Source organism: Balaenoptera physalus, assembly GCF_965194825.1.
Source record: "Balaenoptera physalus genome assembly, chromosome: 19".
NCBI classification, from domain to species: domain Eukaryota; kingdom Metazoa; phylum Chordata; class Mammalia; order Artiodactyla; family Balaenopteridae; genus Balaenoptera; species Balaenoptera physalus.
Window position 1 is genome coordinate 67,269,490 of NC_138900.1, and position 15,400 is coordinate 67,284,889.

The 15,400-nt window shown below is 52.6% G+C and overlaps 1 protein-coding gene across 10 annotated transcripts in view; it reads left to right on the forward strand.

Annotated features, from left to right (window-relative positions):
* Window positions 1-15,400, forward strand: part of ZC3H18 (zinc finger CCCH-type containing 18) — a 50,428-nt gene that overhangs the window by 23,464 nt on the left and 11,564 nt on the right. For all 10 annotated transcript variants that reach the window (XM_082437133.1, XM_082437138.1, XM_082437142.1 and 7 more), the window contains 5 exons: window positions 799-947; window positions 1,245-1,337; window positions 2,136-2,293; window positions 4,723-4,840; window positions 6,191-6,453. In XM_082437133.1, the coding sequence (XP_082293259.1) occupies window positions 799-947; window positions 1,245-1,337; window positions 2,136-2,293; window positions 4,723-4,840; window positions 6,191-6,453 (781 nt within the window). The remainder of the gene's footprint in view (window positions 1-798; window positions 948-1,244; window positions 1,338-2,135; window positions 2,294-4,722; window positions 4,841-6,190; window positions 6,454-15,400) is intronic.

A 15,400-nucleotide genomic window follows, 5' to 3' on the forward strand; every position in this document is an offset into this window, starting at 1 on the left:
TATATGCTAACCAATTGAAAATGTTTTTTAAAACCACTTAGATATTGTATGCCATATTTATTTTTTAAGCCTATGTACATATTACCTATTCAAAAAATTAAATTTTAAAAAAGTGATTCACTCACTAATTAATTTTAAAATGTAGACTTCTTGCCTCCTGTGCTGAAAAGTCAAGTGGTTTTCTTGAATAATCTTGGTGTTCTGTTGCTGAATAATGCTAAAAGTTGACCTTCTTAATTGTAAAGTATAAACACCCAATCTGTCTATGTGTTTTCTCTCTAACGCATTTTTTTAAGTACCAGAAATAGCCTGAAGTGGTTTGGTAGGAGAAATGCAAATGTACAGAGCTGGTAAAGATCACCCTGGCATAAACGTGCAGAATTCTGATCATTTTTGTGCTTCTGGTTGCTTTCTGTTTCAGTACGGGCAGTCTTTTGAGTCAGAATAACGACCCTGTCCGTGCACCTGCACGCTCCCCAGGGCACGTGTGTCCTGAGCAGCAAACCCCAAGGCAGGGCCGTCCCGATCATCGGGGCGCTCTCGGTCTTCTCTGTTTCAGGGGAAATGAAGTGTTCCTACGGTGACCGTGGGACAGGGGCCCTGCGGGAGCCCTTTAGGAGGTGACGCTCGCAGGACGGTCCCAGACCTTCCAGGCCTGCCTGCTGTGGCCTCGTGGGGTGGCCGGGACCGCGCTCGGCCTGCTGCCTGGCTGCCTGGCCCGGCGCCGCGGGAGCAGGGGGAAGCTGACCTGTGCGCTTGGGCCGGGCGCCCCTTCTGACCTGGCTTTTATTTCCGTAGGGAACTGTACCTGGGGCATGAACTGCAGGTTTATACACCCTGGAGTCAACGACAAGGGCAACTACTCCCTCATCACCAAAGCCGAACCTTTCCCGCCCAACGGTGCCCCGCCTCTCGGACCTCACCCTCTGATGCCTGCCAACCCGTGGGTGCGTGAACACCTCTTTCATTGCTAGCAAATCACACCTAAGCTCTGTTTGTGACTCTCCGACTCAAAGCACGCTAATACGCCTTGTATGGCAGGCGTTTCCGCCTTCTAGCTGCTCTGGTGTCTCCAGGTAGAGGCCCCCCGGGCTCAGGGCAGCTGGGTGGGGCGGAGGCAGGCTTGGAGGAGAGAGCAGGTGGTAGCCGGCTGGTGTTCTCCTTGGTGTTCTGGCTCCCCCGTTTCTGTGTAGATTTTAAAGTTTGCTTGCTCTCTTAACTTTTCCCTTCTCGTTTTTTAATAGGGTGGGCCAGTAGTTGATGAAATTTTGCCTCCACCCCCTCCAGAGCCCCCTACAGAGAGTGCCTGGGAGCGAGGACTCCGGCACGCAAAGGAGGTAACGGAATCAGCAGAAAACCCGAGAGGAAAACTAGGGGCGGTCCTCGCGCACAGCTAGCCTTTCTGTCTCTCCGAGGCCTGCTGCGGCGTGACAGAGCCCAGGCGGCCAGGGAGGCCCCACCAGGAACGCGGCCCACGGGCTTCCTGGGGCTCGCAGTGCATCGGGCCGTGCCTGAGCCAGGGCTGCAGTCCCCCGCCCCGTGGAGGCACTCCCCAGAGCCTTAGCGCTCCCGCGCCCCCTGCGGCCTCTGCGTCTGGAGAAGCGGTGCTACGCCGGCCTCCCCTCTCCCCCAACACTCCAGGCCGCACCCGGCCCAGGGGCCCGGGCTTACGCTTCTTGGCTCTGGGCCTGCCTTCCCCTCAGGGAGATGGCAGACTGAGGCAAAGCTCTTCCTGCCCTCAGCACACGCTCCCCGCCCCCAGCCTGACCCGCTCCCGGTGCCTCTCCTGCCCGGAGCACACCTACCTGCCTCCCCTCTGAGGGCACGTCTGGAGCCCCCTGGTTCAGTGCCAGCACTGGGAACAGGGAGTCACCACTCCGTCCCCTCTTCCCAGACCTGGGTGTGTCCTGAGTGCAGGGTTCACTGTGTCTGCAGGGACGGGGCGCTCCCGTTCCCCAGAAGGGTGCGTGGGGTCCCGTGTCCACCCCCAGCACGGAGCTTAGGCATGTCCCCAGTGAGTGCTCAGTCGTGCTCTCCTGCCACTCCGGCCCAGGCTGCCGGGGTCAGTCGGGACAGGATCCCCTCTGTTTTCCTAACAGTAACTGGTGTTGGCTTCTCTCTTCTTAAAATGGTAGGTTTTAAAAAAAGCAACCATTCGAAAAGAACAAGAGCCTGACTTTGAAGAGAAAAGGTTTACGGTGACCATTGGTGAAGATGAACGGGAGTTTGACAAAGAAAACGAAGTTTTCCGAGACTGGAACTATCGGATCACGAGGGATGTCAGAGACGCAGCGTAAGGAACGGCTCTGCCTCTTCCTTCCCTGTTGAGAGAGGATTCAGCGTCCCCAGCTGCGTGGGGCTTGCACCCTGGAGAGCAGCAGCGCCGAGGCCACCCAGGGCGCGCGGGGGCCTGGCCACCCGCCGGCCTCAGGATGGCCTCCCCGAGAGCGTTTCAGGCAGTTTGCAGCTGACTTTCCTTGTTGTTTTGCTTCTGGGGAGGACACGTTTTAGCTCCGTGCCTGGGCCTTGTGACTGCAGGGCGCCTCACGCCCGTTTGGGTTCCTCCGAGAGCTCGGAGAGGTTTTACAGCTGCTCCTAAAGCCCCTGGGGCCCCGTGAGTGTCCTCCCCGCTTTTCCCCAAGTTCCCCAGGAACCAGGAAAAGCTGTGAAATTTGTCACTAAAATCCGGGAGTATGGCAAGTTTCTTCATTGTTTCTTCCAGACATTTTATCAGGGGTCTTTGAAAACAAATTGCAGAAGTACATGGGGTTGAAACACCTGTCAGCTCTTGAGGAGCTATGTAGCATCCCAAGTACAGCCCTCGGCTCGCAGCACGCCTGCTCCGGGGCAGGTGCCGCTTTCTTGCGCTCCCCTCTCAGGACCGAGCGGGCCAGGCCTCTCCTGAGCAGGCCGGCTCCAGCATCGTCTTATCTCACAGTGACACCGTGCGTGGAGGTTTGCTGCTGCAAAGCACAACCACTGATTTCTGCCTGAAATCACAGTCAGAGGCTGAGAAAAAGGACGTAGGGTTGGCTCTGCGTTTCCAAGATCACCAGTGCTTGCCTGTGCGGCGTGAGGGTTGGAGCGTTAGGAAGGCGTCTGGCTGTTGGGAATGAGAAACAGCTGTGTCACTTGGTAGAGCAGCCCAGGTCACCCCGCCAGCACCCCACAAGTGCTGGGGGAGAGATTTCCTAGAAAGCAGCCCCTGCAGGCCACACAGATGCAGCATGGCCTGGCGGGGGCCTCCGGCCTCTGCAAGCTCTGGGCGTCTCTGTTTCCCCTGCCAGTTTACCCAACGGGAAGGGTCAGTCTGGAGCCAAGAAGTCCCTGAAACAGCCTCCAGGGCCATCTGCTGCTGGTGTACACTTCCCTTCCCTGCACCCCACCCAGGGTTTGAGTCAGGGACCTGTGCAGGTCCTCTGGGTCTGTGTGTGTGGGAGCTGGGGCCGCCTCTTGCCTCTTCCCAGGGCTTAGTCAGCTGTCCTGTCCGTGTGATTGAAGGCCCACCTTTATCACCCACACAGGGGTCTGCTCCCGGACTTCCTGTTTTTTTCTTTGGGTCTGTTTCTTCACGGGCCGGGCCATCTGTGATGTTGTGAGGTCGTGGAGGGTGTGTCTTTTTTTTCTTTCTTTCCTTTTCTATTATTTGGCCGCGCCGTGCGGCATGCAAGATCTTAGTTCCCCGACCAGGGATCGAACCCGTGCCCCCTACAGTGGAAGCGCGGCGTCTAACAACTGTTCTGCCAGGGAAGTCCCTCGGAGGGTGTGTCTTGTCTTTCCCATGGTTTCTTGGCTGGTCTTACATGTTTTGGTGTCCATGTGAACCTGAGGATCAGTTGTCTAGCTGCATAAAGAATCTCATCAACATTTTTACAGGGATTGCCCTAAATTTGTAAATTAACAAAGGGCTTTGTAAATTAACTGACTTCTTGGTGATGTTCAATTGTCCTTTCCAAAGACAAGGGAGGTGGTCTCATTTATTCACACGTGCTTTTGTGTCTTTCAAGAGTGCTAAAGTTTTCTTCACAGGTTCTGCACGTTTCTGATTAAATGAATTTTGTTCCTAAATATGTTTCCTTCTTTCTTGCTAGTGTAAGAGGGGTTTTCTGTACCCTCTGTCTCCTGACTGGTTATTATCTATGCACATAAGGGTGTTGGTTTCTGTATGTTAAGTTCTCTGCATCTGCCTTACTGGGCTCCTCTGGCCACTTGAATCGGCTTCACTGTCGTGTCTTGGCTTTTCGTGTACAGCATCATTTAATGTGCAGATTGAGGTGGTTCTGGGGTCTCCTGTAGTCTGACCACGGCAGTGCCTGCAGCACACGGGTGGGCTGCCTGAGAGGCACTGGGCTTCCTCAGCCCGTCCAGATCTTAACGGGAATGCCTCCCTGTTCCCGATAAGTTAGGTGCTGGCTTTAGTTCTAAAGTGTATAAAAACATGTTATCACGTTAAGAAAGGATCACTTCCTATTTTCATTGAGAAAGGGGTATTGGATTTTTGTCACAAACGTTTTCATCATCTGTAGGTGTAATCCTGTGACTTTTCTCTGTAGGTCTGTGATTTTCTTTAGTATGTTCATTTTCTAATATTGACTCAGCCTTGCAATGGTGGTGTGTTATTTTTTTTAATGTGGTATCTGAATCTTTGCAAATATTTTATGTAATGTTTTTGCATTAATATTCCTAAGCGATAAGCTTGACTTTTACTTGCTCTTTTTCCAGACTTGAGCCTTACGCAGACCCTTATTACGACTATGAGATAGAGCGGTTCTGGCGTGGCGGGCAGTACGAGAATTTCCGGGTGCAGTACACAGAAGCGGAGCCGTACCATAACTACCGGGTATGTGGGGCTTATGTGTGTAGGTCAGAACTTCACTGATGGACCCATTAAAATCATCCCTTTTTTATTTATAGGACTTTATATGAGCTTAATTGTGTGGGCGTGGTGTACTAATTTCAAGCCCCGCTTGACTGTTCGTGGAGAACTAATTCGGGTCCATGGACTAACTTTGTGGTGATTTGAACAGATCCTTCCTTGGGTTGGTCTGTGCTCTTGCTCTGTTTCTCACCGGAGCTGCTGGTTGGGTGACTGATGCCAGTGGCACGGGGTGTGTCCCACCCTCTTGAGCACATCACTCTTTCAGGTTCCTTAGGACCACCCTTCACGGGTCGTGCCGCCTCATGTGCCGGCTGCCTGGGCCACTTACAGCCATTGCTGTTGGTGCTTCTCTGACATGTAGTCGATTTGTGAATACATGCACTTCAGTCGCTGAGTCCCTGACTCTATGCTTTTGGTGTGAAGCTGCCACTTGGAAGAGATCTGTTAAAAGCAGGTTAGCAGGGCTTCCCTGGTGGCACAGTGGTTGAGAATCCGCCTGCCAATGCAGGGGACACGGGTTCGAGCCCTGGTCCGGGAAGATCCCACATGCCGCAGAGCAGCTAAGCCCATGCACCACAACTACTGAGCCTACACGCCTAGAGCCTGTGCTCCACGACAAGAGAAGCCACCGCAATGAGAAGCCTATGCACCACAATGAAGAGTAGCCCCCGCTTGCCGCAACTAGAGAAAGCCCGCGCGCAGCAACAAAGACCCAGTGCAGCCAAAAATAAATAACTTTATTTAAAAAAAGAGAAAAAAAAGCAGGTTAGCAGTTTTTGTGCCACGACTTAAGTCGTATTCGTGAGTTTTTTGGAGCAAAGGGAGTGACTGTCCGGGAGCCCATCAGATGGTGAGCTTGTGGTGAGAAGGGGCCCCTGGCTGACCACGCTGTGCCCTCTCCCCGGCAGGCAAAGCAGACTCCTCGCTGGGGCCGGCCTGCGGTTCCAGGTGCCTCGCGACAGCCGGGGCAGCCTCGAAGGGAGCAGGACCTGCTGGGGTCCCTGCCACCACGTCCCCCGGTGCCCCAGGGCCAGGCTGCCTGTGCAGAGCTCAGTCATCTCCATCCCTCGACAAGAGCTAAGGCCAGAGAGGTCTGCCCAGCTTCCAGCGGCCTGGGTGCTGATGTTGGAAGGGCAGGCTCTGCAGGGCCCCCCCCCCCCCGCCACGTGGCCTCAAGTCCGTTTCTAGCGCTGAAACAAGACCCCGCCCCGGCGGTTCTGTCTCCTCCTCCTGCTCTCGTGTGTCCTCCCCGCGCCTCCCCTTCCGAGTGGCTAATCGTGGCATGTGCGTATGTCTGGCTTTTCCACGAAGGAAAGGGAGCGGGAACGAGAGCGAGAGAACAGACAGCGGGAGCGGGAGCGCGAACGGGAGCGGGACCGGGAGCGCGAGCGGCGGCAGCGGGAGCGCGAGCGGGAGCGGGAGCGCGAGCGGGACAAGGAGCGGCAGCGGCGGAAGGAGGAGTGGGAGCGCGAGCGCGCCAAGCGGGACGAGAAGGACAGACAGCACCGTGAGCGCGACAAGGAGCGCGACAAGGAGAAGGAGAAGCCCAAGGCCCGCTCCCCGCAGCCACCGAGGTGAGGCGCTCCCGGAGCTGGGGTGCTGGAGCTGGAGGCCCGGGTGGGGGGCCGGCCCTCCCTGCTGCCTCCGGGCTGTGCGCCGGCAGGAGGCCCTAGGCCCAGGGCCTGGGAGGGGGGCCCGGCTCGGGGGTTTCGGGCAGCCTTTTGGAAACAGAAGCGCAAGCACGTATGTGAGTACCAGCCCAGGACACGTGGTCCTCTCCAGAAGATCATAGCGCGGGCTGAAGTGTGTATGTCCTGTGTGTCTTACAACTTTGTTGAGATGTAAGTCACATAGCATGCCGTGCGCCCATTGAAGGTGTCCAATTTCAGTGGTTTCTACCGTAGTCACAGAGTCGTGGTGCCGTCACCACAATCTTAGAACGCTTTTGTCCCCCAGAAGGAAACCTCATACCCATTAGCTGTCATTCTCATTTTCTGGCCCCTGGCAGCCGCTCATCCACTTCTGTCTCTGTGGGTTTGTTTCATATAAATGGGGTCGTATAATGTGTGGTCTTTTGTGATTGGCTCCTTTCACTTAGCATAATGTTTTCCAAGGGTCCGCCACTTTGTGGCATTTATCAACACCTTGTTCCTCGTTATAGCCAAATACTATCCCATTATGTGGATGGACCACATTTTGTCTATCCATTCGTCCGTTGATGGACACTTGGACTGTCCCGATGTTCTGGCGACGGTGAATGTGGACATTTATGTACAGGTCTTTGTGTGGACATGGTTTTCATTTCTCTTAGGTATCTATATATCTAGGAGTAGAATTCCTGGGTCACGTGCTAAATATGCTTAACCTTTTGAGGAGCTGCCAAACTTCCACAGCAGCTGCACTATTTCACATTCCCACCAGATATATGTGAGGGTTTGGATTTCTTCCTCATCCTTGTCAACACTTACTATTACCCATTTTTTAGGTCCTAGCCATCCTAGAGGTTGTGGAACGGTATCTCATTGTGGTTTGATTTTCATTTCCCTGATGACTAACAACGTGGAGCATCTTTTCATGTGCTTGTTGCCTGTTTGTATATCTTCTTTGGAGAAATGTCTATTTAGATACTTTGCTTGGTTTTTAATTTGAGTTGTAAGAGTTCTTTATATTTTCTAGGGACAAGTTCTTTATCAGATGTCTACTTTACAGCTACATTCTCCCATTCTGTAGGTTGTCATTTCACTTTCTTGATGATGTCCCTTTTCTTCTTCTTCTTCTTCTTCTTTTTTTTTAAAGGAAGGCCTCTTATTTTTTCCAGCTTCATTGCGATGCAGCTGACAGATAGCATTGTGTGCGTTACAGGTGTGTGATGTGGTGATTTGATACACTTACACATTGCAGGACAGTTCCCACCGTGTGGCTTGTTATCACCAGCCTCACGTCATTGCCTTTTCTTTGTCACATATTAATTGACCGGATATGCAGGGCTTTGTTTCTGGGCTCTGTATTCCGCTCATTGGTCTCTGTATCTGCTTTTATGCCGATACCATACTGGTTTGATTACTACGGCTTTATAGTACAGCTTAAAATCAGGAAGTGCAATGCTTCCAGCTTTGTTCTTCTTTCTCAGGATTGCTTTGGCTATTTGGGGTCTTTTGTGGTTCCATACAAATTTTTTTTTTTTTTTTTTTTTTAATAGACTGACACCAAGCATTGTACATGGATGACCACAACAAAAGCAACAATGATTGCAATTACCCAACACGAAACACACTCATACTATGTCATAATATTGACATTCAGTCCAGTAATCCTCCACTGTAACAGCTCCTTTACTTTGCAGTGAAAATTGATTTGTATATTTTTTGCCTCTGAGTCCTTGTGGGATTTTTTTTTTTTATTCAAACAGAAAGTCACAAAAATTATAATCATCCTCATCAGTTCACTCAGTCCCATGTAATTAATTTTTTTTTTCATCTTGATCTTTTGTTAGCACTTTTACGAGTTCACATCAGTTTTCCATTAGAGTTCTGAAAATGTTTATTCATTCAATTCAGCAGTATAGTCAGTTACCAGAAACCTGTACTTGTCAGAGTCTTTTCCATGAATTCCTTGAAGATGAAACCCTTTTATAGGAACATATTTGCAAAAGCATCAGAGTACACCCAGAACTGTCTGTAAATGACAAAAGACTTAAAAATGGCCACGGTTAAAGATTTGATGAAAGTTCATAATAATGCAGCTGACAAGGAAATTTAGTTATTTCTGAGATATACATTTTAAAGTAATAACTAGAATAACTAAATCCTAAATTTTAGGGTTGTTTTTTCTATTTCTATGAAAAATGCCATTGGAATTTTGGTAAGGTTTGCATTGAATCTGTAAATTGGTTTGTGTGTTACAAACATTTTAACAATATTAATTCTTCCAATCCATGAGCGTGGAACATCTTTCAGTATTTTGTGTCTTCTTTGGTTTCTTTCATCAGTGTTATAATTTTCAGTGTACAGATCTTTCACCACATTCATTAGATTTATTCCTAGGTATTTTATTTTCGATTATCAATAGGATTATTTCTCTTTCAGATAGTTTGTTTAGTGTATAAAAACACAACTGATTTTTGTATGTTGATTTTGTATCCTGCAATTGTACTGAATACGTTTATTAGTTCTAACAGTTTTTTGGTGGATGAAACAAGGCTCTCATCCCTAATTCTTGTCCTTTCTTTTGGACAAACTTCCGTCCTGTGTGCAGTTCTGTTTCTGAAAGTAAATGTCAGGACTGTAATCTTTCATTTTAGTTTGTGGTCAGTGCCAGATCTGACTGTTTTCATCCTCTAGATTACAGTGAGCTGACCTCCTTGAATTTACTGTATTTTTTCCTAACATTGGGCAAAGTGAGGTTTTACAGAACACTCAGAGTGAATCATAGTTTAGACGCATTGAGAGAGTTCTTTCTTTCTTTTAATTAATTAATTTATTTTTGGCTGCGTTGGGTCTTCGTTGCTGCACACGGGCTTTCTCTAGTTGCGGTGTGCGGGAGCTACTCTTTGTTGCCGTGCGCGGGCTTCTCATTGCGGTGCCTTCTCTTGTTGCAGAGCATGGAATCTAGGCGCATGGGCTTCAGTAGTTGTGGCTCGCGGGCCCTAGAGTGCAGGCTCAGTAGTTGTGGTGCACGGGCTTAGTTGCTCCATGGCCTGTGGGATCTTCCCAGACCAGGGCTCGAACCCATGTCCCCTGCATTGGCAGGCGGATTCTTAACCACTGCGCCACCAGGGAAACCCAGAGAGAGTTCTTTCTTTAAAAGGCTACTTTGATGAATCTTTTTACATTACAGTAATCGCTCTTTAAGTTATCTGAAATTTATATATCCATTTGAGTGTTTGAAGAGCTTTATTTTGATCTTTCTCTTGTTGGTCCCTTTGACGCCCCTTTTTGGTAGAAGCCCTTTGCCCTTCTGTTCATACCCGCCAGCTGTTCCACCTCTGCACCGTTCACCGCGAGCGTTCCGCCCCAATCTTTGCTCTGCCATTGCCCCTGACTCCAGGGCTTTACCCACTGCTCAGGGGGTCACCCCACTCACTCCTGTCTTCTCACCCTGCTTCACTGTTCTCACAGCTCTTGTCACCCCCTGACCTCATATTACTCGCTTATTTATCTGTTGTCATCTGTGGCCCTCGTAGAATGGAACCCCCAGAGGGCATTGCAGTCTCAGGGCCTGGCACAGAGGGAGCGCTCATGAGCACTTGACAGATGCCGTCGTGAGTTTTGGGTTAATGTGACACACGAGAGCGTTCTGCTTTCCAGGTTCAAAAGATGGCTTTGTTTTCATGCATATCCAGATGCCTGGTCTTGGAAGCAGGGACCCAAGGAGGAAGGGCAGGTGATAGCTCGGGTGTCACTACGTGTAACTGTGGATTCCTGAATCACATTAGCAAGTCCACTCTTGTGGTTTCACGGTTTCTGAGCATACTTCCTCCGGCTATAGGCCGCCTTCCCCAGCCCTATTAGGATGTTCTGCTTGTTTCCAAGGAGCCAGCTGACTCTTCCCAGGTAGATGTCTATATTTCCAGCTCAGGGGCGTCTCTACACGAGTGTGGCTTTAGGGACCCTGGGGAAGGGCAGGCCAGCTGTGTCTGCGTGTGACCACAGATCCACCCAACTTACAAGGGGTCACGTCTCGATGGACCCGTTGTACGTTGAAAATGCATCTAACCTGCCAGACGTTGTAAAGTGTGGAAAAGCTCATGTAATTTATTGAACACCGTACTGAAGGTGAAAGCAGAATGGCTGTCTAGGTCCAGAAGGGTTGTTTGGTGTAGTGGTTGTCTGCCCTTGTGGTCACGTGGCTGATGGAGACGCTGTGGCTTGTTGCCCTGGAAGAGATCCAAATGCAAAATTCAAAGAACAGCTCCTACTGAAGGCGTGACACTTTCACACCATTGAAAGTCAAAAAATTGTAGTCAAGCCATCGTAAGTCAGGGACCATCTGTAGCTCATGGGGCAGACGCCTGTGTTCACATTCCAGGGCTGCCTGGCCTCTCCACAGGGAAGTATAAGCAGATCCAAAAGGAGGGTTTTTTTAAAGGCAGTAGCATGTCTTGGCCTGGCCCCCAAGCAGCAGAACACGGTGAGAACAGCCTCCAGATCTGACGTTTACACAACCACAGGGTCTCCCATGAGGAAGGGCTCAGTGAGAAAGTGGCTGAACTATCGGGTCAGGGTTCAGGAAACTTCGTGAATTCTTCCTAAAATCAGATGCAGCTTTTCTCATGGGCTGATCTGCTCTGCTGCCGGCCTCTGACCTGGTTTGCTTCCTTCTGTTGGGCTCAGTTCTGCTCCCATGGGTCTCCACCCCCAGCACCTACTACCCTCAGGGCGGTTGCGGGGGGCGCTCCATCACTCGGGTTAGGCTGGCTCACTGGTCTCTGGTGTCTTGAATTCCATCTTTGATCACCCTGGCTGGGGCCCCACCAGCCCTGCGACCAGTCTGGAGGGTGGGGTTTCACCAGAGCAGAAATTCCAGCGTGGCCTCCTGTGTCCTTTCCCTTGATCAGCCAGAGCTGGAGTGACCACTTCTTTAGGAGGTGGCCAAATTCCCTTCCGTGATTCCTTTATATGACCTCCCTTTTATAGAAGAGCTTGTTTATTTAGCCTTTGACAGGTTGGGAATTTTTCTTTTTTTTAATAGATTTATTTATTTTATTTATTTATTTTTGGCTGTGTTGGGTCTTTGTTGCTGCGCACAGGCTTCCTCTAGTTGCGGCGAACAGGGGCTACTCTTCGTTGCAGTGCACGGGCTTCTCATTGCAGTGGCTTCTCTCGTTGTGGAGCATGGGCTCTAGGCGCGTGGACTTCGGTAGTTGTGGCTCGCAGGCTCTAGAGCTCAGGCTCAGTAGTTGTAGCACATGGGCTTAGTTGCTCCGCGGCATGTGGGATCTTCCCGGACCAGGGATCGAACCCGTGTCCCCTGCACTGGCAGGTGGATTCTCAACCACTGCGCCACCAGGGAAGCCCCGGGAATTTTTCATCAACAGCTGAATAGAAAGAACTTTTCTCACCTGAGACAAGAGACTGACAAAGCTTCATCCAGAAAGACCACTTGGGAAGCTCTTGTCTCCAACCTGTGTGTGAGGGGCTCTGGACAGTGGGGCAGAGTCTGTGCCGGGATCTCACTTGTGGGTCCTGGGGATGTACGTAGGGAGAGGTGACAGAGTAAGCGTGGTGATGGGTCTTTGTTTCATCTGCAACAGCACAAGCTCCCGAAACCCACCTTGCGGCCGGGAGGGGGAGGGAGGCGGGCGCACAGCGGTGTGGGCACTGCCTCTGCCCGGCGCCGGCAGGACCCGGGGCTCCCTTCTTACACCACCTCCGACCCCTGCCCCTCACCTGCCCGAGCTGTCGCCCTGAGACAGGTGGTTGGTGAGCTGCCTACTTCCTTTTGGCTCTTCTCCAGACCCCCAGGCCGGACGCCGCAGTGTGGCTGTGTTTGGAGATGGCGCCACTCCTTTCATCCAGGTTTGCCTTTGTAATTAGGCCTTTGGAGACGTTTTGCCCACTGCTGTAGCTGGGCTGTTTCTAGACTAGAGCAGAGCCTGTCAGCCCGCTCTGCGGGGCGCATCTCTGTGATGGGGAGTCCCTTCTGTGTAGCGGCCTCTGCTCTTCACAGCCCGGCTGGGGGGTGCGCTCTGCCGGGGGTGGGGGGCGCCGGCCGTAATTAGGGTGTCCTCGGCCCAGGCAGAGGGGTTCCATTCCAGACAGAAGCAGTAACCAGGACCTTCCTGCCCAGACTGCCTGCTAGCTTTAAAGCTGTTTACTGAACGTTTGGGTGTAGTGTGAGGTTCGGTGCCTCTTGGTTGCAATGGCCCGCTTCTCATTTCCTAGGAGACCGGTAGTCCTCGTGAGGGAGCGCTGTCCCCGCTTCCTCACACTCTCTGGAGCCTGGCAGGCTGTCGCTTCAAAAGCAGGGAGGTGCCCTGCTCAAGCGTGCCCACCAGGGGGTCTGGGGGCAGGCGAGGAGCCACTCTTCTCGAAGGCCCTGGGGGCGGGAGGTTGCTGTGCGGTTGGCCGAGCGGCGGCTGGATCCCTGCCCGTGCGTCTCCGTTCGGCTCACGCTGGCCCGTGGGCCGAGGCTGCCCGGCCTGCTGCTGCCCCGGAGACAGGGGTTATGGTCGCTGAGGTCTGCTTTGACTGGTCCGTGGGACCCTGCTGTCTTTGCAAAGAAGTGCATGTTAGGTTTCCCTCTGCTTCTGGTGCTTTTTCCTCCCTGTTTCCTTGAGTGCTGCTGCCCCTCCTCCGGCCTCAGCTCCTGCCGCGGCGGCTCCGCCTTCAGTGCCATCCGTCTTCTATGTGGAACTCATGGGTTTCATGAATTTGAACACCACGAGTTGTGATCTATGTAGGCCCCCATGGTGGTGTCGCCTGCCTTTGCTAACCTCGAGGGTGTCAGACGCTCGCACTGGACACCTGCCGCGCTGTCCCTGGGCCACGGGCACCTCCCACTCCACTCTATCTCGGTCCTCGCGCTTAAGGAGTTAGATCCCCAGCACTGACCTTTCTGTTAGCAAGAAAGACACTCCCTGAGAGCTCAGGAAACCTTTCTTTATCTTTCTCATCTCATTCCAATCTATCCTGGTCACGGCTTACCTGCTGACCTGCTCTGAGAAAGTCACCGTGCCCGGGGTGTTTTCGAGGAAAGGTGTACCTGTGTTTTAACTTCTTGCCTAATGCACTGAACTACAGAGGCTGCCCGACTGAGAAGATGGAGAGACTCATGGTCTCTCACGTGTTCTGACCTAACTGCAGACGTGTGGGTTGCTGGGAACTGGGTAAATGCAGGTGAATATGAAAGCAGTCAGGCCGTGGCTGCGCTTCACAGTGGGAACGGCGTGGGGCCTGGGGTCCACACAGAACCGAAGGCAGCTTGGGAGTGGGCTTGGGAATGACAGGGCCTCGCCTTGGAAACAAAGTTTTCATGACCCCGCCCAGAAATTGAAGTCCAACCTCGCATTGAAGTTGAAATATGTTTTCAAAATCTGAGGATTAAAGCAACAGGTCTGTGGTCCCAGGTGCCACTCCCTGGGGACTGCCCTCACCTTCCCAGGCCCCCTGGGGAAAGTGAGTAGGAGTGAGGGGGCGGGGGCGTGAGTAACAGGGCCTGTTCCATCCCCTGCTCATCTGCGTGCGGGACCCTGGGTGCCGCCAGCCTGGCGGAGGCTGGAGGAGGGCTGCTCCCAGCCGGGCAGGTCATGCAGGCTGGTGGCCGTCCTGGCCGGGGCCCTGGGAGCCGGCTCCACATCCACCGGGCCCCGGGATGACCGAGGCCAGCAGCTTCGAGGGGAAGGGCTGAGAGAAGGCCCTCGGGAGGCGTGAGCGAGGCCAGCAGCTTCGAGGGGAAGGGCTGAGAGAAGGCCCTCGGGAGGCGTGAGCGAGTCCAGTCGGGAAAAAGCCACCCGGGTGCTGCCCGTTCCCTCTCCCTGTGTCTCTCCCTCTCTTTAACCCTTCCATCTTCGAAGAGAACCTTCCTCCTTTTTATCTTTTCTTATCTTTGACCCAAAACTGGGCTTGCTCCTCAGGCTGGAGTTTGCAGACGCCCTCGCTGTGGCCTGCCGTGCCTCTCACCTCCGCCCTGGCATCGCAAGGGGACTCGGGGGCCCTTTCTCGTGCCCTTTGCTCCTCAGAGTCCCTCTCTTGTGGCCTTGAACAAAGGATCAGGTGCCTGGAAGATAAGATTGTTTTGTGGCTGTGCTGGGGTGGGCTGCTCGGAGATCACTAGAGGGTGTTTCCCCCTCTCTGTTCAGAAGGGCTTATGCAAATTCCAGATCTGTTCTGTCAGCTTTCGATGCCAGCATGGCTGGCAGTCGTCCTCCTCCCAGCCGTCCCCACTCCCTCGGGTTTCCTCCCGTGTATCCCCAGCTTCCCGTCGTGGAGCGGCCCGTGCGCCAGCCTTCGGTGGGTGGCCTGTGGGGAGAGCCTGGTACGCCTGCTGTTTACTGCAGTCCAGAATAGTTGCTTGTCTGGCTGCCAGGCTTTCCAGGTCTCTTTAGGCTCTCCTCTGGTGTGTTGTCAGAAAGCAGAGGGACAGGCTGCGTGTCAGGGGTACCGACCTAGGCCCCATCCTCTGTCACGGCTCCCCCGATGCCTGAGTTGGGAGCAGACCTGCTTTGCCTCTTCCCCGCCCTTCCCCAGTAGTATAGGAACAGTTTCCCAAAAGAGAACTGTTAATGAACTCTGTTGACACTCCATACTGACATGGCTGCATCATGAATCACACCCTTGGTTTCCGTCTGTTCCTCCCTGTGTTAGAAGAGCCACAGGTTGACAGAGCTGGGCCATTCTGATGACTTATGAAAAACCTAGTGACCAAGGTGTTCCGTTTCCTGTTGCATTTTTAGAGTGAGAACAACACACGAAGTGTAAAGGTGAAAGCAGCTTGGGATGGCCCGGGCCAGGCCAGAGTCATCAGGCGGGTTTCACTCCCTTCCTGGACACTTCCAGGAGGACACGCTGAGGAGCTGATGGG